The sequence below is a fragment of the Alnus glutinosa genome, chromosome 11, assembly GCF_958979055.1.
Source record: "Alnus glutinosa chromosome 11, dhAlnGlut1.1, whole genome shotgun sequence".
In the NCBI taxonomy this organism is placed as follows: domain Eukaryota; kingdom Viridiplantae; phylum Streptophyta; class Magnoliopsida; order Fagales; family Betulaceae; genus Alnus; species Alnus glutinosa.
Window position 1 is genome coordinate 14,177,739 of NC_084896.1, and position 25,801 is coordinate 14,203,539.

Genomic DNA, 25,801 nt, shown 5'->3' on the forward strand with positions numbered 1-25,801 from the left:
ATAAAATAAACGGTTCCTCAAATAGAATGCAAGGAATGAGTACGATATGACAAGATAAACAATGCAATGCAAACATACTTGACATGCAATAGGATTTAGGAACCAAAATCCTAGGCATGGGAGACCTCACCTACTAGGTGAGTCCACTCCCCCTTAAGGGGTGAATTGTCTCATCCTTCCTTACCCATACCTTCTTTACCTGTTAGGCAAGGGTGTGAGCCATGTCCCAATTGATCAGTCTGACTAGGACATTCTTCATCATGTTGACGAGCCCTTCATTAGTCTGATTCTTCTTGGGCTTGTGAGGCTTCACTTTGAAGCATTCTGCTTTGATGTGGCCATACTTACCACAATGATAGCATGAGGGAGAACCCCTTTGAGGATAATGCCGTTGTTGACAAAAAACATGATGAGGCTTAGAAGTTTTAGAGCTAGACTTACCTGTCTTTTGCTCTGTTTTCCTGATCCGAGGCTGCTGATGTCGGATTTTAGGACAGTGTGGCCTGATGTGTCCAGAGACACCACAATGATAGCAGGTAGGCTGACTTCGTTTACTGAAATGGTTCTTGATGGGCTCTGCAAATTTAAGATTAGCATTTTCACAAACAACAAAATCCTTACCTCTTTGAGATATATGCCTCCTATGGGGCGGGACATATATATCTGAAGAGGTTTTCTTAATAACACCCTTTTTGGAGTCCTCCTGCTTCTTCCAAGGTTTGTGAGATTTTAACACAACACAATTTGGTCTAATATGACCAATTTTTCCACAATATGACAAATAGGAACAAACTTACCTTGTGTTCCTGAATCCTTGGAGTTAGGCATCACACATTTATCTAAGCAAGAATTTTTAGAACAAGCTGCATCTACTATCACATGCTTAATACCAACAGAGTCTAATTCAGAATCAGAAGCATGTGAAGTAGAAGTATTTAAATCAGCAGTCAAATCAGGCTTGTTTGAAATATCTGAATGAATACACAGCATGCTTTTCAAATTATCACTTGAGAATTTTTTCAAGAGATCTTCAGATTCTTTTAATTTATTCTCAAGTGTATCAATAATGTCAAACAACATGGTATTCTCAGATCTCAAAGAGTCAATCAAAGCATGAGATTCAGATAACTGAACAATCAAGGACTCTTTTTCTTGCTTCACCTTTTTAAGCTCTTTAGAATGTTGAGCATTCTTCAATTTATTAAAAACCTTAAAGAGCTTAATATCAGAATCTTCATTAGAAAACTGAGAAGAATTCATGATAAAAGGTGTAATAAAAAAAATAGAAGTCACAAGAGATGAGGATCACACTCAAGAAATAAATCCTAAACAGAGTGTACCTGCTCTGATGCCAATTGAAAAATAATATGGACTTCTAAATTTAACAGTGTGTGTGAACAGTATGCAACAAACTATTAAATGAAAAATTTAAAGGAGACAAATATTTTGTTGACAAAGTGGAAACTCAATTAAGAGAAAAACCACTCCGGGGCAGCCAAACCCAGGATATCCACTATTCAGAAGACAAAGCTAGATACAAAGCAGTAACACTCACATACCTCTGATGCAGTGGTCGTACCTTACTCTCTAACGTGTAACCCAACACGAACGCTTTCCAACCAGGTCTCCTACCTGAAGGGGTCTTCAATGGAATCCTTTACCTTAGGGCCAATCCCTAAGATAGACTTCACAGCTGATCAAATCACACACTTGACAAGGCTTTAGAGGAAATATCACGTCTCTAAGTTGTAGAGAATTCACCACCGAATTCTATGTTGAAAGCATGCCTCAAGCCTCTTATTTATAGGCTTAGGAAACCCTATTTTGAGTCAAAAACGGATTCTGTGGCACGCGCGTCCTGACGGGAGCCAGGGCCATCCGGACGGGTCAAGTTTTTCTTGTACGGAAAGTAATTCTGGAATTTTCTGAAGGGCCTTCTGGATGCTTCTAGGGTCTGTCCGGACATTCAAATTACAGCATTTTTTCTAAGCTTTCCAATGAAGCTGATTTCGTCTCAATCCGATATTTGAGTAAAAAGTAATGACCAAAATACCAGAGGGTGTCTGGACGGCTTAACCGAGCGTCCGGACGGTCAACTGCAACCGCCTCTCCAAGATAGTGCTGAAAGCTTCCATGACAAGGCCGCGTCCGGACGGTGTTGCCCTAGCGTCCTGACGGTTGCACTTCGGCTGCACGAAATTACCATAATAAGGCTTGGAGCGTCTGGACCTTGACGGCTAACGTCCGGACAGTTGAACTGGTGCACGCAATTTCCATATATGAAGCTTGATCGTCCGGACCATGAAGGCTGACGTCCGGATGGTTGACCTTGGTATACACGTTCTTGCCTTATAGAGGATATCGTCCGGACAGTAGCAGCCATCTTCCCATAACTATGTCTTGAGGCAAAAACCCTAATTCTTGTCAAACACTGAATGGCGTCCGGACGGTATAACCACGTCGTCCGGACGGATGCACTGAAACACTGGGATTTTCTCGAACTCTGAAGAGCGTCCGGACGATTTGCAATTACGTTCGGACGGATGCAATCTTGAACTGCTCGAAGCTTCTAGACTCTGATGGGCGTCTGGACGGAAAGATCTCGTCGTCTGGACGGATGTTGCTGACTAATGAGCATCTGGATGGAATACCACGTTGTCCGGACGGCTGACATGGGACCAAAATAAATCCTTGAAAACTTCACAGAATCTTCTCGAAGAACATAGCTGAAGAGTAGACTCTGGATAAAGCAGCATCCCTGTGAAAGCAGCAACATTATATAGAAGTGATTTTGTCCAACAGAATGCAGCCAACACAAAAACTAACACTTGGATTGAGAGATGAATATTCCTTCAGATGTTTGCTTGACTTAAAGCCCCAGAAAGTAGTTCAAGTCACCAATCATGCTCATCTCAAACTCTTGCTTCAGCTCAGAAAAATGATGGGCTTGGGAATCTAGAGTTGCTCCAAATATGATATCATCAACATAAATTTGAGCAATAAGTTTTTGATTACCTTGATTTCTAATGAAGAGAGTCCGATCAGCTTGTCCCCTAGTAAACCCTTTAGCCAAAAGGTAAGTAGTCAGTCACTCATACCATGCTCGGGGAGCTTGCTTGAGGCCATATAGTGCTTTCTTCAGCTTGTAGACATGTTGAGGATGATAAGGATCTTGAAATCCTTTTAGCTGTTCTACATTCACTTCTTCCTGAAGTATGCCACTTAGAAAGGCACTTTTAACATCCATCTAATATAACTTGAAACCAAAATGACAGGAAATGAAGAGTAGAATTTTGATGGATTCTAAACGGGCAACTGGAACAAAAGTTTCATCAAAATCTACCCCTTCAATCTGAGTGTACCCCTGAGCAACAAGATGAGCCTTGTTTCTAATCACTGTACCATGTTCATCTGATTTATTCTTGAAAATCCACTTGGTGCCAATGACATTGTGATCAATAGGTCTGGGAATAAGGGTCCATACATCGTTTCTGATAAAATGATGTAATTCTTCATGCATGGCAGCGACTGAGCTATCATCCTGTAGAGTTTCATCAACCTTCTTCGGCTCAGTCTGTGCAACATAGCAGCTATAGGATACTTGATTTGCGACTTCACTTGAGGGCTCTATCACTCTGTTTCTCAACCGACGTCCTTCTTCAAGATTCCCAATAAGCTGCTGGGAGGGATGATTAAGCTTGAACCATGAGCATTTAGGAGGATTCGTGGGTTCATCATTATCTTCAAATGCACCAGTAGAAGTCACAATAACAGGAGGATCTGGAAGAGACTTCGCAGCTAAAGGAATGACATGAGTTTCTTGAGTTAGGGAAAAAGGCTTGATCATGTCAGTTGAAGAAATAGGCAGCTTTTTAGGAATGGGCTGGATTTCTTCCCTCTTGCTAGATGCCCCAACTTCACCATCAATTACCACATTGATAGACTCTATCATAGTTTCTGTTCTTTTATTAAACACCCTGTAAGCATGACTGTTGGTGGAGTGGCCCAAGAATATCCCTTCATCACTTTTGGGATCAAATTTTCCCAGATTCTCCCTTTCTCGAAGATTATAACATTTACTTCCAAAGATCCGGAAGTACTTGACTGTGGGCTTCTTTCCTCATCAAATCTCATAGGGAATCTTGCTAGTTTCTGGCCTTAGGTAGACTCTATTGATGATGTGGCAAGCAGTGTTGATAGCTTGATGAGTACCAAATATTGTATATTTGGACCCCTTAATTTGCATTTGTTAAACCTTTATTGTTTGTTTGTAGTTGGCCAAACTCTGTTGGACACATTCTGTTGGACAAAATCACTTCTTTGTAAAGATGCTTTTTAACAGGGATTCTGCTATTCAGAGAGCTTCTAGAAGATTCTGTACAGTTTACAAGTCAGAAAATTTGGTTCCTTGCCAGCCGTCCGGACGACGTGATATACCGTCCGGACGCCCAACTGTCCAACGCATCATCATTCCAGACGACGAGAACTTTCCGACCGGACCTTCCTCTGTGTCGAGAAGCTTCGAACTGCTCCAACTTGCATCTATCTGGATGTTTCAGCAGTACGTTCGGACGACTCTCAGTGTTCGACATGCTTTAGGATTTCTTTCCAAAACACAATTATGGGAAGTTCGCTCATTCGAAAGGCAAGTATCGCATTCAAATCTAGACGTCCGGACGGCAGTCCTCTTGGTCCGGACGCGCGTGCATCAGATATTGAAATTGCGTGCATCAGATCAACCATCCGGACGACCACTCCCTTGGTCCGGACAACAGGGCACCACCGTCAGGACACGACTCAAATCAGGAAAGAATTTCAGCAAAATTTTTGGAAAACCGATCGCACAGTTGTCCGTCCGGACGCCCTATGACTATTGTCCGGACGGAGCCTAGGTTTTATCAAGCCAGACGCTCATTTGAACCTGCAGCCTATAAATAGAGGTCCCTAGGCTTGAGAACAGCAAGAATTCGGTATTGAATTCCCTTAGCGCTTAGAGAGTTATAATGTGAGATTATTGAGCTGAGTTGTCTCTCTAAAGCCATTATTGTGTGTGCTGTTGCTGCGCTTATTTGAAGTCTATCTTAGGGGTTGACCCTAAGGTAAAGGATTCCATTGAAGACCCCTTCAGGTAGGAGACCTGGTTGGGAGGCGTTCGTGTTGGGTTACACGTTAGAGTTCAAGGTACGACCACTGCATCAGGGGTATGTGAGTGCTACTACTTTGTAACTAGTCTTGTCTTCTAAATAGTGGATATCATGGGTTTGGCTGCCCCGGAGTGGTTTTTCTCATATTGAGTTTTTCACTTCGTTAACAAAAATTCTTGTATCTTTTAAATTCCACATTGATATTTTGTTAACACTTTGTGCACACACACACACACACTTACTTTGTGTTAGAAGTCATTTTAATTTTTCAATTGGTATCAGAGCTTGGTACACTCTGTTGAGATTCAATTCTTAAGTGTTATTTTTTGACTTCTATCTAAAATGTCTCAAACTCTTAATACTGTTCCTGCCTTTGACAGTACGAACTATGGGTATGCGGTTCTTTTTAAAATCTATTGACTGTTGGAGTATTGTTGAAACTGGTTGGACTAAACCAGAGGATGCAGCACTCGAACTAGTCCCTCAAAAAAACGCACGGCTTTCTAATGATAAAGCCCTCCATGCTCTATGTCAAGCACTTTCACCGTCTGAATTTGCAAAAATTTCAAACTGTGAATCTGCTCAAGAAGCGTGGCAAATCTTGGAAACAACATATGAAGGCACCATACTTGTAAAATCTGCCAAACTTCAAATGTTGATTTCAAGATTTGAAGAAATTAAGATGTTGGAAGAAGAGACAATTGGAGAGTTTTACTCTGAAATGAGTGACCTAATAAACTCCATGGTGAGTCTTGGGAAACCCATCTCGGATGTAAAACTCATCTGAAAAATTCTAAGATCTTTGCTTGAGCATTTCAAGATCAAGGTGACTACAATTGAAGAGAGCAAAGATCTGGAAGAAATGAAGATTGAAGAGTTGTTGGGATCTCTTCAAACTTATGAATTGTGCCTGCCCCCGGTCAAAAAACTGAAGACCATTGCCTTGAAAGCTTCCAAGAAAAAGGTAGAAGCCTCATCTGAAGATTACTCTAAGGAGGAAGAAAAAGTTGTGGCTATGTTGGCCAAAAATTTCAAAAGACTAATGAGAGATGACCGAATCAAAAAGAAGTTTTTTGAAAAGATGAAGAATGCTCCCAGAGAAGTTGAACCTAAGGAAGTAGAGAAGAAAGATCCCAGAGGTCCGAAATGTTTTGAGTGCTCAGGATTTGGGCATATACGAGCTGATTGTGGGAACCTCAAGAAGGGCAAAGGGAAGGCATACAATGTGACTCTTAGTGATGAGTCAGAAGAAGAAGAAGCTCCTGAGCCAAAAAAATTTCTAGCCTTTGTGGCACCACTTGTAGAAGAGGAGGATTCTATTACTCCGAGCATAGTGATAATGGGGACGAACTCAAAGAGGGGTACAAAACTCTCTATGTAGAGTATGAAAAACTGAGGGAAGGACGTAAGCAACACATTCATGATCTGAACAGTTTGCAGACTAAGAAAAGTTCTTTGATGCGGAAAATACAAGAGCTAGAGGAGAAGTTACTAGAGACACATCTCCAATTAGAGTGAGTATCAGGCTCCATGGCATTAGGATCATTACCAAGCTCCATGGAGGCAAGCACCAAGGCATCAGGCTCCTCAATATCAAGCTCCTTGGTCTTATGCCCGTTGGCACCAGGCATCACAGCATCAGCGGCCTCAGCAGCGATTTGTACCTGCCAATCATAGTGGCAAATCCAAGATCAAATCCAAGCACTCTAAAAGGTCGTAGAAGGTGGAAGATGATCAATACTACAGGGAGCCACCTATTTGGATGCAAAGCATGATGGACTTGATGGGTCAAAAGATGAAGTCCTGCCAGTAACCACCCACAGGAAGGCAGGCTTGGGTCAAGAAAAAGAAAGACATTCACCCCATGAGGGGGAATGGACGCACCTAGTATGAGAAGGTGTACATACCTAGGATTTGGTTCCTAATCCTAAGGCATTAGGTTTGATTGCTTGACTTTTACTTGCTATATTTTGTGTGCAATCTAGGAACCAGTTTTGTTTTGCCCCCTATTTCTCTTGAGAGAATATTGCAGGTACTATTTGGGGAAGACAGAAAAAGCAGGTCGAGCAATTATTTTTCTGTATTGGCAACATCGAGCTTACACAGGTTTGATCATGCCTTGTATGCTATATGATGTCATTTCCATATAGCATTTTGTTTAATTAAAAAAAAAAAAAAAAATTGGGGAGAAATTGCAGGAAATTTTTTTTCTTGGTATATCAGATATTGCATGTGTTTTCACCTGATATCTCAATTCTTTATGCATTAATCTACATTGCTTAGATATGATTGAGAGTTTATGACTATATCTGCCAAGTCTTTTCCAGTATATGCAAAAGTTGGATAGCTTCTTTCCTCATGCGATGAAAATGTACACTGTCCAAGACTCCCCTAAAGGTACATCTTTTCTTCTCTGACTTTTTACTTCTAGAAATTCTGGATAAGAGAAGAGGTTTTTGATAAGGTGGCCAAATTGATCAAATGCTAGTTGAACCTAGAACCTAAAAATTCTGGCATTTTCTCTAGGTTGCAACATCAAAAGAATCAAGCAGTTACTCTTATGAATTTTGCGCTATATATGTATATTTTCTGCTTATGTGCTAAAATATGCCTTGTGCTTCATGGTGCAAGTAAAATATTTACCTTGTCCTTCATGGTACAAGTAAAACAATTGGATGCAGCATCTTAGGGGGAGTGTATCAGATGAGGGTGACTGGCCCTAGTAACTTATAAGGTTTGACTTTTAACTAATCTTTCACAGATTATCTCTCTTGTCTAGAAAATCTGGTTGCCTTTTGTCATATCAGTGAAAGTCATACCTTTTGGAAAAAGTCTTCACACACACACGCATTGTATGAGTTGAGTAATCTATCTAAATTTTCTATCTACAGGAAAATCCTTTTGCTGATTGAACTCTCAACACTCTTTTATATCCTTGCATAGTTTTGAGATGCTATCTGATTGCTTTATCAGTTGATTATACATGCATGTCCAGAGGCTGATATTAGGATAAATATTTTCTGCTAATTTTTCCCTCAGTTTCTTCCTTTTCAGTGTAAAGCGTCCAGACGACCTCTCTTTGCGTCCAGATGGGTGTGGCTCAGTCGGCCGGACGGTTATGTTACACATTCGAACGCGCACGGCTCCGACAGCCGGATGGTAAGGTTACATATCCGGATGCGCGCGACCTGTCTGCATGTTTATGAGGCAACGCGCGTCCGGAGGGGTTAATGAGCCGTTCGGACGGGGACACCACCGGTTTTATAAACCCTGGCCGCCGCATTTCTGAAGCAACCCCGTTCATTTTCTCACTCTCTTTTGGCTTCTAGTGAGTAACTTCCCAAGAGTTTTTACATTTTCTCACACTCTTTTGTGCTTTTGTGCATTACTCCCCACATTCCAGGTCTTTTTTCTAGTTCACTTTATTCTTTTCAGTTTCTTTTTAAACTGTTAGAATAGTGATAATTTTGGGAATGTTATTTAGTTTCTTTTGAGAATGTTAGAATATCCTTTTGTGTATATTTGAGATATCTGATGTGTTGGGATTATCTGGTTCGGTATTATTGTGGACTGTATTGTGATATTTTCTGTTTGTAATTTTTGGAAAAGTCTCTTTTACTGCCGTTATAATGCCGGATTTTCTATGTGCACTAACAAGAATATTTTTTTTGGATTATTCTTGGCAAACCTTGTTGGTTTCTTTTGCAGAATCATGTCTGTAGGTAGTCCATAGCGCAAAGTTCGACATAGGACAGATGGAGATAGGGCAGCCCTTAGAGCTAAGATTATGGACCGACCAGTCATTGCTGAGAGGAATGTTGTTCTGTCAGACATCATGGTGGCTCCTTTGGACAGTATCCACGACACTATCCAAACCTATCATTGGGGGTATCTACACACCTGTGCCTGTGTTGTGTACACCAGGCTGGTCAAGCTATTCTATGCCAACCTTGAGGTGGTTCAGGATGATGACCGCGGGTTGGTGCTTCAGTCTATTGTAGACGGGCATACTATCATTGTTGATCCCCAGATCATCAGTCAGTTCATAGGAGTACCTGTTCTGCAGATTCCTGGCAGCCCTTATAATGAGGTGGTAATCCTTCCTTCTTTGGATGATCTCAGAGAGTTCTTTCATGATGTTCCCCAAGGAGAGGAGCTTGCCACCACCATTAGGATCGGTGCCTTATCTGCCCCACACCGCATGCTAGCGAAGATTGTCAGCACAACCTTTGGCCTGTTGTTAGGCGCAGTGACCTGATTTTGACGAGGGCCCATTGCGTGTATGCTATCAGTCTTCGTTTGCCTTTCTGCTTGTGCAAGCATATTTTGGGCGTTATTCTGGAGGCCCGTGATGAGGGCAATACCGGTCTCCCATTTGGCTACTTACTCACACAGATTATTCTTCAGTCAGGCATCAGTATTACTAGCAAGCCGAAGATGAAGATCCAGGATCCTATCAGCAAGCAGACTCTAATGAAGTCTAATGCACAGCTGCGGAGGGATGATCAAGATGATGATGTGCCCCCGCCTCCTCCTATTCCTGTAGGCATACTGGATGTGGTGTCTTCTTCTTAGACTGTTCTGCCATCTCAGCAGGATGCCAGCTATTCTCAGATTATGGAGGCATTGGTCTCTATTTAGGGGGCGAGTTCTATGCAGCTCTCCAAGTCATCCATGCAGCAGTCCATCTCGGCCATGCAGCAGGAGGTTCACTCAATTAACCTCCGTGTGGAGCAAAATCAGATTGATCTCCGGGAGTGTCTCAAGTTCCACCACCCATCCAGCAGTGATTTGTTTTGAGACATTTGTGTTATCTTTTTGATACTTTGCTACATTTGTTTAAACTCCTAGATATTTTATTACTCTGTTTACCCTGGTCCTTCTGAGACCGTTAGGGGGAGTAATTTTTGTGTGGTTTCTATCATTACTCTGTTTTACCCTTTGTCCCTTTGTGATAAAAAGGGGTAGTAATTTTTTAATTGGACCGGGATTGTATTTTTAACTGGTCAAGTGATTTTTGTCCCAGAATGGCCAAAAGGGGAGTTTGTTAGTTTGTAGTTGGCCACATTCTGTTGGACAAAATCACTTCATTGTAAAGATGCTTTTTAAGAGGGATTCCACTATTCAAAGTGCTTCCAAAAGATTCTGCACAATTTACAAGTTAGAAAATTTGGTTCCCTGCCAGCTGTCTGGACGACGTGATATATCGTCTGGACGCCCAACTGTCCAATGCATCATCCGTCTGGACGATGAGAACTTTTCGTCCGGACCGTCCTCTGTGTCAAGAAGCTTCGAACTGCTCCAACTTGCATCCGTCCGAACGTTTCAGCAGCACTTCCAAACGACTCTTAGTGTTCGACAAGCTTCAGATTTCTTTCCAGAACACAGTTATGGGAAGTTCGCTGCAACTGTCCGGACGACGTGGATTCCCTTCTGGACACGCTCATTCATAAGGCAAGTATCGCATTCAAATCCAAACGTCCGGATGGCAGTCCTCTTGGTTCGGACACGTGTGCATCAGATATGGAAATTGCGTGCATCAGATCAACCATCCTGACGACTACTCCTTTGGTCCGGACACGCGAAGCCTTGGTATGGAAATAACTTGCAGCGGAAGTGCGACCGTCCGGACGACAGGGCACCACCGTCCGGACGCAGCTCAAATCTGGAAAGAATTTCAGCGAAATTTTTGAAAAGCCGATCTCACAGTTGCTCTTCCGGACGCCCTATGACTACTGTTCGGATGGCGCCTAGGTTTTATCAAGCCAGACGCTCATTTGAACCTACAGCCTATAAATAGGGGTCCCTAGGCTTGAGAACAGCAAGAATTCGGTATTGAATTCCCTTAGTGCTTAGAGAGTTATATAGTGAGATTATTGAGCTGAGTTGTCTCTTTAAAGCCATTATTGTGTGTGCTGTTGCTGCGCTTATTTGAAGTCTATCTTAGGGGTTGGCCCTAAGGTAAAGGATTCCATTGAAGCCCCCTTCTGGTAGGAGACCTGGTTGGGAGGCGTTCGTGTTGGGTTACACGTTAGAGTTCAAGGTACGACCACTGCATCAAGGGTATGTGAGTTTTACTACTTTGTAACTAGTCTTGTCTTCTGAATAGTGGATATCCTGGGTTTGGCTGCCCCGGAGTGGTTTTTTTCATATTCAGTTTTCCACTTCGTTAACAAAAATTCTTGTGTCTTTTAAATTCCGCATTGATATTTTGTTAACACTCTGTGCACACACACACTTACTTTGTGTTAGAAATCATTTTAATTTTTCATTTAGCTTTGTTATTTTCTAATATTTTTGGTTAGTTTTGGTGTTCTAGGATTTTTGCAGGTCATTGATAGAAAATGGCAGTATTCTTATGGAATTGCAATAAAAAAAAAAGCGACAATTTAATTGCTTGAGACCGAATAGACGAGCTGAACACATATGTGGAAGCACTGAATTGGAGGACCGAACATGAGATGTGAACGTGTGGAGGTGCAAGTGCTTAGCTGTGCACTGTTGTCTTGAGCTTCTACATGTACACACTTCTTGCCAAATTGGTCCCACCAAACACACAAGGCAGCAAATAATTACTTTCCAAAGCAACACACATATCTTTTCCTCCATGAACAGAGAGACCCAGCCACGATTTCCACATATACACGATTAAATTCCAAAAGGTAGCACCGACTCGTGGAGGAAATTCTGGAGTAATTCTCCTTAGTCAACATGTAGCACCAACGTGTAGTAATTTCTTTCCATGCACACGGGTCTCTAGATAATCAAGGCAAGCACCAAGATGATTTATTTCCATTCTAGGCAGCACATCTTCTCTCCAAAAAGCAACACTGAATCATGTCTTCTGCACCAAGATATGCATAAATTCTTTCCAAAAGCTGGACTGCACCGCACAGAAAATACATGAGGCACTGAATAGGATCACGAGTTCTTTCCAAATACTGGTAGTAGACACGCGTCTTCATCTAGGAAATCAAGCTCCACGATAGACCGAACCACATGCACGTCATTAATCCTCTTGAGCTGGGAGCAAAAGGAGAGAATTAAACCAAGGTCTTTCCATAGAAAAAGGGCAGCACATTATTTCCTTAATATGGATAATGGCCGAACAGATTGTTCTTTTGTGAATCAGAGGTGTACGCTGCAAGTTGTAGAGAAATCACGGGGGTAGTGGCGTTAGTTAGAGATTTGTTTTTAAACCCTAGGATTTGCTCTATTTATATGCCTTCCTTTCTCTTGTAAAAGTGTGTGGGGGGGGGGGGGGGGGGGGTGGAGGCCTGAGCCTCTTTTGTACATAAGCAGTAGACGGCAACTTCCATTTTCTTGTAACATTTTCTTTTGTAAGTCTTTTATTTTTTTGTTGCTAATAAAAGTTAAGTATTTTCCTTTTTTAGTCATGAGAGGCTAATTCTTCAACTAAGGTTGAAGATGAAGCCTCACAGTTGATTAGATTTTGTATTTTCATGCTTTGTTTGTATAATCTGAATGTGTGTTCATTTCAATTCAATTAAAGAATTAAAACTCTTTTAATTGATTGTTTCTATTAGTATATGTGCAAACGTTGGATATTCAATGTGGTTCATCCAACGGATACATTGAATCTTTTGATTTAATTTAGATATCCATTGTGATTTGTTAATCAAACGGATACATTGGATGGTTTTCAATTAAATTGGATATTCATTGTGATTTGTAGAAATGATGGATTCATGGAATCTTTCAATAGACAATTTTATGAAAATTAGAACATGCATAGGATTTTATTGTAAACATGAGAATATGTGCTTTGATTTGGTGAGGTGGATTCTGAAAACCTTAGTGTTTTTTTTTTAAAAATTCAGTTTCATTTAGTTTATTATTTTAAAAAATCCCAAAAATTCGGAACTAGCTTAAAATATGATTAGTCTAAATAGAAATTAATTTTCTCAACACAATTCCTTGTGGATTCGACCTCGCACTTGCACATACACTATATTGCAAACGATTTGTGCGCTTGCGAGTACTTTTAAAACTCACAACACAGCTTCTTGCCAAAAGTGTTGAGCTAGATTCTTTGAGTGGATCTTCACTCGAGCCATCTCATGAATAACCATGTTCTTCCGCTCTACAACCACATTCTGTTGAGGAGTAATGGGGGAAGAAAACTCTTGCTTAATGCCATATGAGTGGCAGAATTCTTCAATTTGACATTCTCAGATTCTCTACCATGATCAGTGCGGATTCTCATTATGGAGCAGTTTTGCTCAATCTGAATTTTTTTGAATAATTGTTAAGCTGCATCAAAAGCATCAAACTTTTCCCATAGAACAATAGCCCATGTGAACTGGGAATAGTCATCCACAAGCACTAAAATGTACCTTCTTCCACCTAGACTAGCAGTTCTAGTGGGACCCATGAGATCCATATGCAGTAATTCTAAGTTTCTAGAAGTGAGAATACCTGAAGTTTTCTTGTGAGCTGCTCGAGTCTGCTTTCCCAGCTGGCATGACCCACACACTCCTTTCCCAGTTCTCTTCATCTTGGGTAGATCTTTGACAATCTCCTTGCTGGCAATTTTGAGCATATCTGTAAAGTTTAAGTGTCCCAACCTTTGATGCCATAACTCACTATCATGAATGGTTGCCTTGTTACAGATGATCTGAGGATCTGAAGTGAGACCTAGGAGGCCATAGCGGTTGTCAACAGTTCTTTCTCCTCCCATTAGCCACTTCCTAGTGCTGTCAAAAATATTATATTCCTTCTTGGAGAATTGAACAACTAAGTCATTGTCACAGAATTAACTGATGCTGAGGAGATTTGCCTTGAGTCCTTCCAAATATAAAGCTTCTTGAGATGCTCCAAGTCCTGGAATGTCGATAAGCCCTTTTCCAATGACCTTGGATTGACTTCCATTTCCATAGGTGATTCTTCCTCCTCTTCCCATTTGAACTTCCTTTGGAAGTGTCTTATCATCTGTCATATGTTTAGAGCATCCACTATCCAAATACCACAAACAAGTATCAAGTATTTTTAGGGCAGTATGGGCTGCTAGACACAAGTTGTCCTCTTTCTTAATCCAGACCTGTTTAGAGGTATTCTTCTTTTTATTAATCAAGACAGATTTCTTTTCATTAGGAATAAAGCTTCCTAGCTTTTCACTAATGAGTTTAACCAGATCACTCAAATTCTTAACTTAGTTCTCAATACCTGGTTCATCTTTCCAAGGCACATGCACTTTATCCCAAGGTTTCTAAGAATGTATCTGAAAGAAATTAGGGCAGATATGACCACTAACGCCACAGTGATGACAAGTAGGGATAGAAGAGAATTTTTTATGCCTAGTGCCTTTAGTACTTTTCCCTTTATCCCCACAAGTAGAATGAGTATGATGTTGAGACATGCTAGGTTTAACAAACATAGTTCTATAAGCAAGCATAGCATGTGAAACAGAGGCAACACTATCAATACTCACACTAGAATCAGAAGGTTGTTCCAAAGGAGGTTTTGATTTCATTAGAGCATCTTCCAAAGACTTAATTTTTTCCAATAAGAGCATCTTTCTCAATTTCAAAATTTTTAAGTCTTTGTAGATGATCAATGTTAGAATTTTTAAAATCTTCAAATTGATTAAACAATTTGACACACATCCTTTGGAGTTCACCTTTTTTCCACCAAATCAAATTGAAAGACATGATAAAAAAAAATTAGAAGCCAAACAAAATCACACTAAAAAATTTAATCTTCTTAGAGTGTACCAAGCTCTGATTCTAATTGAAAATAGATGACTTCTAATTTAACCATGTATGTGTGTAACGAGTAACAAAATAATGTCAATGCGGAATTTAAATGACTTAATTATCTGGTTAACGAAGTGAAAACTCAATTAAGAGAAAAACCACTCTAAGGCAGCCAATCCCAGGAAATCTACTATCAGAAGACAAAGCTAGTACGTAAATAGTAACACTCACATACCCGATGTAGCGATTGTATCTAGAATTTTGACACGTAACCCAACGTGAAAGCCTCCCAACCAAGTCTCCTACTTGAAGGGGTCTTCTATAGATTCCTTTACCTTTGGGCTCCTCCCTAAGATAGACTTCAATAAACGAGCACAACAACAGCACAACGGCAACGGCTTGAGAGCTAATGAATTAGCACAATATCTCCCTAAAATATACTCTCTAAACTCTAAATAATTCAATACTGAATTCTGTGAATAATACATTTCTAGAGACCTCTATTTATAGGCTCAGCAGACCTAAATCGAGTCTTTAACGGATTTCTCTAGGCGGTGTCCGGATGATAGCTGAGAGCGTCTGGACAGACAACTATGCAATTGGCTTTCCATAACGCGCTTCACCCAATACCATATCAGGGTCACATCCAGACGATGTTGTCCTAGCATCCAGACGGTTGCACTTCTGCTGAACGCAATTTTCATAATAAGGAGTGTCGTCCGGACGCTGTTGCTCTGACGTCCAGACGATTGCAATTCTTCTCCTCGTCTTACCTTGTCAAGGATAGCGTTTGGACGGTGTAGACTTGACGTCCAAACGTATACAGCTGTCTTCCCATATATTTGCCTGCGAAGGAAATCCTTTTACATGTCGAACACTGACTGGCGACCGGAAGGCATTGCCACTTTGTCCGGACGGATGCACTTGAACGCTGGATTCTTCTTAAACTCTGAAGAGCGCCCGAACGCGTTGCTGCAAACGTCCGGACAGATGTAAGCTTGAATAGTTTGAATCTTCTAGACACTGAAGGGTATCCAAACGCATGAATGGGCCATCTGGTCGGAAGCTTGGGATCCGACTTTTCTGACTAGGAATCTGCACAAAATCTTCTTTGAATTTCTGGAAGCACATTTCTGAAATGAAGACTCTGAAATGACCGACATCCTTGATTACGTAGCAACATTACATAAAAGTGTTTTTGCCAAACAGAATGCAGCCAATCACAAACTAACATCCTTAAATGGGTTTCGGTCTTGATAGCTTTAGTCGGTGTTCTTGAAGTTTGATGTTTGAATTTAGGTCCTTTTATGGGTGTTAGTTGCTGAAATCGTATGGGCATGTGATTAAATGATTTTTGGTGGTTTGGATATATAAATTTAGTGTTGATGTTAATTGAAATTAAAACTAGTTATTGTGGATTTCGGTGCAGTTTTTATGGGGTGGATTTGTAGAGTTTTGGGGGTTGTACATTGTTTATGGCTATTTGCATTTGGGCCGGTTGTATGTGTGGGTCGCCAGTGTTTATGGTGGTGTTTTTTGTTGATGTTTAAGGTTATGAGTTGGAGCTTTGATGGGTATTTTGGTGGAAATCTAAATATATATGGTTTGTACTCATAAATGGGATGATTATGTTAGTTAAAATTCTGATTTGGCTAATTGTTGACATTGATGTTAAATGGTTGAATTTATTTAGATTGGTTGAGTGTGGGTGTTAGCTATGAGAGTTGATTTTCATAGAAAATTGCTTGGGTGAAAATTGGATAATGAAGTATAATGGATTTTGAAAGTGAATGGTGATTTAATGATGATAATTGCTATGAGGTTTTGGGTAGAAGATATGGATTATTCCCACTTGAGATAGAAGTTGGCCTTGATATGTAAATGAGGATTTTGAGTATATGTTGGATAAGGTTGAATTGACTAAAGTTGGATTCTTTGTTATGGTTCATTTAGATGTTTAGGGAATGTGTTGTCAATCATTGATTAAAGTCATCATCTTGGTACTAGGTGGGAATGAGAAATGAGATAACGAAAGTAAGTAATTAAATAGCAAATGTGTTTAGATCCTTTAGTGTAAACATCTAATGCGGTTGAAATAGAGAATGGAATGTTATCTAGGTGTATTTGGTTATGTCTAAGAGCTTTGGTTGGTTTTGATTTTAGAAAAGGCATGAGAATGAATTAATGTATAAAGAGTAATAGAACAATATGAAATACCTAAGTGTGTTGGAGTTGTGCTTAACTTAGTAAGCAAGAAGCTAAGTTAGTAAATAATGCTAAGTTAGTAAATAAGCAATAAGCTATAAAAAGGATTAACTATGATGATGTGACTTAATAACAATAAGTAGGCAAATAAAATAGTAAATACATCTTATTATTAAGCGGAATAAAATATGAACCAAGAACCAATGGTAAACCTAATAATAGCTTAACGTGCTTAGTTAGCTTTAGAAGCGAGTAATGCGACGTGTGAACATGCAGGTAGTTTATGTGTCATAGAGTATAGAGTTCAATAGCATAGTCTGACATCATAATTATTTGCAGGCATGTGTCATGAGTGGAGACTTCAACGTGTTCTCCAATATAGAGTTCAAGTAACTACAACATGGGGGAATATTCGAGTTGTGTGTCCAAGCAACCAAAGTGAGTATTCTACTCACTGAGAAACCTTAGGAACTTAGATTTAAATTTTGATAATATTTGGTTGTATATATTTGATTATGGAAACTGTTGATAAAGTATATGTGATTGAGTTGAGAAATATTGAATTGAGAATTATGATGATAAGTGGATATTGATAATATTTTATTGTATTTATGAGTATGGAAATTGTTGGTAAAAATATATGTGATTGTGTTGTGAGATATTGGTTGGAGAATTCATGATGATAAGATGATGTTGATGATATTTGGTTGTATATATTTGATTATGGAAATTGTTGATAATGTATATGTGATTGAGTTGAGAAATATTGAATTGAGAATTGTGATGATAAGTGGATATTGATAATATTTTATTGCATTTATGAATATGGAAATTGTTGGTAAAAATATATGTGATTGTATTGTGAGATATTGGTTTGAGAATTTGTGATGATAAGATGATGTTGATGATATTTGGTTGTATATATTTGACTATCGAAATTGTTGATAAAGTATATGTGATTGAGTTGAGAAATACTTAATTGAGAATTGTGATGATAAACTTATATTGATATGCTTGAAATTGCTTGGGGTTGAATAATATGATGTTGGATGGATGATTTGAGTAGCATGAGATTATATTATAAATGTGATTGTGTTGTGGAGTGTGATATTGTTGAAAGAAAGATGTTTGGGAATACATATGCGATAATATGTATATAGTGTGGATACCTTGGTATTATGAGAACCCGGTAGTTGATAGATGGTAAGTCCAGTGTTGTAGCATCTGGCACAGTGGTAGACCATAGGGTCGTGGCTCTTCGTTGAGTGGTGTGCCCTGCAGGTTGTAGTCTTATGGGTGTGACAAGGTAAGTCTAGGGTTGTTGCTCCTAGCACTTGTGAGTTGGTAGGCGAAAGGTTTGTAGGTCTTGGCTGAGATGTGTGCCCTACAAGTCGTAGCTTTACCGGCGGTATTGAGGTAAGTCTAGAGTCGTAGCTCTAGCACTTGTGAGATGTGTGCCCTACAGGTTGTAGCTTTACGGGCAATATTGAGGTAAGTCTAGAGTAGTAGCTTTAGCACTCGAGAGATGTGTGCTCTACGGGTTGTAGCTTTACGGGCAATGTTCATGGTAAGCCTAGAGTCGTAGCTCTAGCACATGTGAGTCATATTCTTGAGTTCGATGCGTAAGCCTAGGGTTGTTGCTCCTAGCTACAAAGTTGGTATGTCCAGAGTATTGCTTATGGCACGTGTGGTACATTGTTATTGGAAACTGTGATAATATACAAGAAAGTAATGAATGGTATGATTTGTATTGGATGATGTGTTGTGTGTGGACTTATGATTTGAGAATAACATTATCGTATCTTGCATGTATGTATGTTTGTGTACATTGTTTACTAAGTGAGTCTTATACCATTGAGGCCTCAGTACTTCTTATTGAGGTGGTGAACTCACACTTTCAACTATACGGATGTGGCTACCACCACAACCATATAGATGGAGCTTCTTTGGATGCAGGTATTAGTGATGCGGAGGATGACTCCATTGCAAACTATTTGGAGTACTATGACTAAAGCATGTCGCTTGAGTCGTAAGGGTGCCAGACTTGGATAGTCTCTTCTGTTGTATATTTTGTATAAGGCGTGGGAGTTGTAACACTTAGATGATAGCCATTCTTTTGTTATGTATAATTTATGCTTAAGCCTTAAACAAATAGACATTAATTGGCTCTTTTGTGTAATGGACAGTTTATATTTATGATGTTGACTTCCGCAGTTAGATTTTGTATTCCGCTGCATGAATTCTATTACTCTGATATATCTAGTACATGTTAAGGAATGTGTACTGAGTTGGCTCAGTGACGCGTAGTCATGCATATGATGACTCATTTGTATGTTTTCAAAAAAAAAAATGGGTCGTCACAGAACCAAAACTATCCCACTGGTGAAGATCCTATGGTGGAATCACAGTGTTGAGGAAGCATCATGGGAGCTTGAGTAGCAGATGTGGGATCAATATCCCCACTTGTTCAAGTAAACCCAGATATGATCAATTGATTCATACCATTTCCATATTTTCTTTGAGTAAAATGCATGCTTGTACGTGTATAAAACTTTTTAGAGTTTAAATTTCGAGGATAAAATTTTTATGAGGGAGAGATGTAATGTTTAAGACATTATTTGAATGTTTAAAATATGAATTAGATTTGCTAAATGATTAATTAGGTAAAGTGTGAAGAAAACACCAAGAAAATGCTTAAAAAACACGCGAAAATTGAGTTTCTGAGGTTCGGGTCCAGACGGATGTTGCAGGGAATGAAAATTCATTCCCTGCAGAATGTAAATTCTGTGATTCCTACACGCGTGTCCAGTCCGCCTCTTAATCTGTCCGGACAACATGCGATAGAAACTGAAAATGAGCAGCTTTTTCAGCTCCTTTTCGATTTTTCTCCTCCCCTCTCATGGTTTCTCTTTGGTTTCTCACCAAAAACACTAGATTCTTGAAGACCTAAGCCTCTAAACTCAAATCCAACATCGGGAACATGGTCTACGTGAAGAGATCTACGTTTTCACTAATTGGTTTGAGGTACTTTTGAAAACTCATATCTCTCTAGATTTTGGTTTGATTCTTGAGAGATTGAGCTTGATCTTCTAACTTTCATTAGGTTTTGGACGTTTTGGAGCTTTCTAAACAATCCCTATGCTCCGGGTTGCATTTTGGTGATTTTTTTGGAAAGATTTCCAAAACCCTAATGATGTGCAAATTTATTTAACTCGCAAGCACATAAATCGTATGTAGCGTAGTACATGCAAATGCGAGGTCGAATCCGTAGTGAAGTGTTTGTGAAGAATAAAAATCAAAGTCTATTTAAATTAACTTTATTTTAACCTAGAGCCAAATATTTGAAAGATTTATCAAGCAAAATAACAAACAAAAATAAAATTGAATAAGAACAATTTATATAAAAAAAAAAAAAAAAAAAAAAAAAAAAAAAAAAAACACTAATGTATCGGAATTCACCAAATCAAATCAAACACCCTACTCTTGCATTTTATTCATAAATTCAATTCAATAAGCTCGATATTCAAATTCTTAAGTAACAAAGCATGAAAATATTTGAAGAATTCAACTCAAACAAATCACAATGATTATCCATTTTTAGTCGAAATCATCTATTGTATCCGGAAATCACAATAGATACCCCAATCTCAAAGAAATCAATCGATGTATCCATCAATTGAATTACAACAAACATCAAATAAAAATCATCAATTTAAAGAATATGATTCAATAAATTGACATAAAATTTGAATATACATAAGAATTGAATATATGAATATCATGACAAGAGCATAAGTGTTATCATTGATGAGGTTTCATCCTCAACCTTAATTGAGGATTTTAGCCTCTCATGACTAAAAACACAAAAAACTCTTGAAATGAAAACATAAAATAACAAAAGCGGAGAAGAGAAAGAAGAACATAAATTTAATAAAAGTGAAAGAAAACAGTAGATTGAAATTATAAGAAAGAAAGGAATAACAAAAACTAAATAACAATAAACAAACAAAAAGTAAGCAACAAATAAAATTGAAAAGAAAGAAGAACAACTGAAAATCAAATAACTTTAAATTAAAGCAATTACTTAAATAGAAAAAGAAAATAAAGAGGAATGGAAAATTGAATAACTTTAAATTAAAAGGAATAAGAACAAAGTAACAACTTACAAAAGAAAAGACAAGAGCTAAGACAAGTGCTCTGAAGAGAAAAAGTGATACTTTAAGTGGTGCCTAGCATGGGGTATTTATAGCAGAAGATTAGGTTAAACCTAAATTTTACAAAATGGCACATCTACCTCTCTAAACCCTAATAGGAGAAAAGAACACTAGATTTTAGGGCCATATTTTCAAAATGACACCTCAACCCTTCAAAAACCCTAATAAGAGAAAAAAATGCTAGGGTTTGGAGTGTCTGCAGCTGCCAGGAGCAAGGAAATTCACGTTCTGATATTGCGGGGCACTTATGATTTAGGAAAATCCTAAATCATATTAGGAAAATCCTATTTCATAATGATTTATAGCATTTTGAATTATCTTTTCAACGCCGCTGATTTCACTTTAATCTGATACTTGAGCTGAAAGTTATGGTCAAAATACTATGACTTATGCAGAACCTAAAATTTAATCCAATCCGATTTTGACTTCCAAACTTTGCATTTTTCACTTTAAAACTATCATTTTCTCTTCATGATCTGCAAAATACCAAAAACATTAAAAAATAACAAAGCCAAAGATTTAACAAATGTGAATTAAGGGGTCCAAATATACAATATTTGGCACTCATCAAATACCCCCAAACTTACATTTTGCTAGTCCCTTAGCAAAACAAAATGAAAAATAAAATCAAAGAAAGAAACATAAACCCTCTTTCGTGGGAGAGACGATTGCATTTAGCGTAAGCATCAAGCCTTTTAAACCCCTAGGACTCTCTAGAGGACGAGTGAAGTCTTTTGAGGGTTTGCCAGAAATGATACCTACAAAAATTTTAAAGCATTATGTTGTTGTTAAAACAAAAACTTCCATACAAACACATGGTTATTATATCATGAGTAGGCTTAACAAGGTGAACATCACAACCACATCAGACATCACGAATCAATTAACTCATAGCTGGGAAATTGAGACAACACATGCTCCAATAAGTGCAAAGTAAGATTTAACATAGACTCATGAGGTTTCAATTTTTCTCAAAGTTTGTGTACCCCAAAATTCATAGGAATTTTATTAGATGAAAATAACCAAGGCTTAAATTAAAATGTTTTTTTTTTTTTTTGTAGGCTGTGCAATGCTTGACTCCCTTAATGTAACGACCCACCCCCAATGACATAATATTGTCCGCTTTTGGCTCCCCAAATCAGATTTCCCAGGAGGTCACCCATCCTAGGATTGCTCTCGCAGCGGCTCGCTTAACTGCGGAGTTCTGATAGGTTCATTGCCATCACGGCTTTAAAACGCGTTGTTGTGGTATCAGAGCACGCCGCAGCCATGGTGACCCACCCACAATATTGTCCTCTTTGGTATCTTGGGACTACTCGAACCCTCAACCTCAAGGCTTTGTTCCTTACACCCAACCATCTAGGCTCCAGACGCGTTGTGTCATAAAGGGTGCATTTATACATATAAGCACATCCTCATTCCCAAGCGATGTGGGACGTCACACTTAAGCTTTCTAATTAACCTATGTAACGAGTGTTGGGCTAGTAACTCCCAAACCAGACGGTTTTAGGGCACTAGATGTAGAAACATCTTTAAGGGCTTAATTACTCAAGTCAAAAAGGCTACGAAGCCAAACTAGTCATACAATCACTCAAATTTAAATTCCGCATCTTTTTATGCGAACACTCAATGCTTAGTGGGGCAAGAAGCCCGGTTACTCAATAAGAACTCAAACTGATAATTTTTTTTTCTTTTTTTTAATTTTTTAATGGACACCCAAGGTTTCATCAACAAATCATCCTACAAATCTTATGATACACATTCCTCAATTCAAATTTCCTACCCCACAGAAACAATGCAAAAATGCTTGTAAATTTCAATTAAAACAAGTAAGGTCTCTCTAATCCAGCAGATGAGTCAACAAATTCAAATTTCTAATGATATGCAACGTTCAGAATGTTAAGCAAACCAATGATATGCAAACCATAGTAAGATTTAATCATGCTCAATCAACAATATAGCAATTTTTTTTTTTTTTAACACACAAGCAACAAAATAACAAAATAACAGACATAAACAAAAATGTCTACCCCACCCCCAAACTAAAATGACAAATTGTCCCCAATGTGACCAAAAATACAATACGAATTGGGTGACGCAAGTCGAATGTAACGTAGCAGAATGTTCCCCCAAACTTGAATGGTAGACACTTATCCTGAAAAACATAATAAAAACAAAACAAACAAACAATCAAGTGACAAGGAAAATAATGAGGGTTGCCTCCCACAAGCGCTAAGTTTTAAGTCTTCAGCTAGACTTTCCTCTAAAGACAATAGCTATTCGGAATAGCTCGGGTCTTCCAAAGGAGTCGTCTCAATCTCCGGACTCTTCAACTCCAGGAATGGTTTCAGCCTTGGTCCACTGACCTTGAAAGTCGTACCATTTGTAGGATCCTCGATCTAAATGGCCCCATAAGAACAAATAGAGCGAACAATAAATGGGCCCGTCCATCTAGATCGGAGTTTACCTGGGAAGAGATGCAACCGTGAATTGTAGAGAAGGACTTTCTGACTAGGCTCAAAAGATTGTCTTAGAACATTTTGGTCATGGGCCCTCTTCATTCGTTCCTTGTAAGACCTGGCACAGTCATAAGCATCATTCCTCAATTCCTCCAATTCATTGAGTTGGAGCTTCCTCTGTGAGCCAACCTTCGTGAGATCAAAGTTCAATTGCTTGTTGGCCCAATAAGCCAGATGCTCCAGCTCCACTGCTTGTTCGGCTTACCATAGATAAGCCGATATGGGGACATGCCAATCGGGGTCTTGAAGGCTGTGTGGTATGCCCATAGTGCATCATTCAAGCGCAGAGACCAATCTTTCCGTAAAGGATTTACCGTCTTGTACAAAATTCTTTTGATCTCCCTATTAGATACCTCCACTTGTCCACTGGTCTGAGGGTGATATGGGGCTACAACCTTGTGGGTGGTGAAGTATTTCTTCATCAACTTCTCAAAGATCTTGTTGCAAAAATGCTTACCACCATCACTATGATTGCTCGGGGGGTACCAAAACGAGCAAAGATATTATCCTTCAAAAACTAAACCACTACTCTGTGGTCATTGGTCTAGCAAGCAGCATCTTCCACCCATTTGGACACATAGTCCACATCAGCAAGGATATAAAGATAGCCATAGGAGTTTGGGAATGTTCCCATAAAATCGATGCCCCACACATCATAAATTCTTTGCATATTTTTGCAATGCTATTTGACTGTTTTATTAGTTGATTATACATGCGTGTTCTGAAGCTAACTTTAGGAAAAGATATTATTCTGCAAATTTTTCTCCAGTTTCAGATTTTCAATGTGAAGCATCCGGACGGACCTTTTCTTACGTCTTGACGAGAGCAGTCTTGCCATATGCTGACCTAGCAGTTGCCATCCGAACGGTTAAGTGACATGTCCAAATGGGATCTCTACAGGTTTAAGACTTGCATTTTTTTTTCCTGCCATACACACATCTTTGCATTTTTATTGATTTAACATGGCATGTTGTGTGTTTTTCTCATGGATTTCTCCCGAGATTTTGGCATTCTTTGCACATCTCTTCTCATCCCATGATCTTCATTGTGTCTTCCATTATTCTTTTAAGTTTTTATGCTTTTAGAATATTGGAATATTTGTTGGGATATTTTCTTGAGATAGTGTGCATGAAAATCCTATTATGTCTGTGTGTTGGGTTGATATTGATATATCTGGTCATTTGGATTGCAATCTTTGTTTTTGTAATTCTTTGGCATCCATTTTACAGCCGTCTTAAATACCACATTATTTTTGGAACTAACAGGATCTAATGGTATTTTTGGAGACATTTCTGATTGGTTTTGGTTCAGGAATAAGACATCCAGTGGCTCCCAGCACAATGTTTGACAGATGCATCCTTTGGAAAATTAATTTTGGTTAAGGTCATATATTCAAAATTTCCAAGGGTCTCAGGATTTAAGATGAGCTTTTTTCCCCCAGCTCATGTAGAGCCTTCCGTAGCATTCCCTCATATCTGCATCAGTCAGAGGTTCAATGGTGAATCTCCTCAGTTATCTTCCAGATCAGTTGCTTAGAGGATGTCAATCTGCGGATAACCAGGTTCAGGCCATGCAAAAACAAGCGGCTGAAGGTTTTTCAATCCATCGTTCCCGGCTTCCGGAGCTAGAAGCCGAAGTAGTACAAATCCAGCTTTTACGGATTTCTCTCCGTTACTTGATTTTAGTGGATTAGCAGGATTTGGTACTTGGAGGATTTCTATTCCTCTCTTTTGGGCCACTTGCAGACTTTTCTCTATTTTCCTATTGTTTTGGATTTTAGAAAGTTTTTGTCTGTGGATTTTATTACTCTGTTTATCCTTGTACTTCTGAGACATTAAGGGGGAGTAATTGTTGTGTGGTTTTTCTTATTACTATGTTTTACCCTTTGTCCCTTTGTGACAAAAAGGGGGAGTAATTTTTTATTTGGACCGGCATTGTATTTTTAACCGGTCAAGTGATTTTTGTCCCAGAATGGCCAAAGGGGGAGTTTGTTAGTTTTTGAT

At 39.0% G+C, this 25,801-nt stretch overlaps 1 protein-coding gene across 1 annotated transcript; it reads right to left on the minus strand.

Moving 5' to 3' along the window:
- Nucleotides 1–23,592: 23,592 nt before the first annotated feature.
- LOC133881129 (uncharacterized) lies at nucleotides 23,593–24,220 on the minus strand. Its single transcript, XM_062320086.1, has 3 exons — nucleotides 24,031–24,220; nucleotides 23,747–23,986; nucleotides 23,593–23,678 (listed from the first exon to the last, which is right to left on the minus strand). The coding sequence occupies exons 1-3, from the start codon at nucleotides 24,218–24,220 to the stop codon at nucleotides 23,593–23,595; spliced, it is 516 nt and encodes a 171-aa protein (XP_062176070.1).
- Between the last annotated feature and the right edge of the window lie 1,581 nt (nucleotides 24,221–25,801).

What these genes read in the sequence shown, in the direction of transcription:
- LOC133881129 (XM_062320086.1), bottom strand. Translation starts at nt 24,220, where the DNA reads ATGAAGAAATACTTCACCACCCACAAGGTTGTAGCCCCATATCACCCT. An exon ending in AGCCTTCAAGACCCCGATTG is followed by an intron (nt 23,987 to 24,030) that starts GCATGTCCCCAT and finishes CCGAACAAGCAG; the next exon opens with TGGAGCTGGAGCATCTGGCT. An exon ending in ACGGTTGCATCTCTTCCCAG is followed by an intron (nt 23,679 to 23,746) that starts GTAAACTCCGAT and finishes GGGGCCATTTAG; the next exon opens with ATCGAGGATCCTACAAATGG.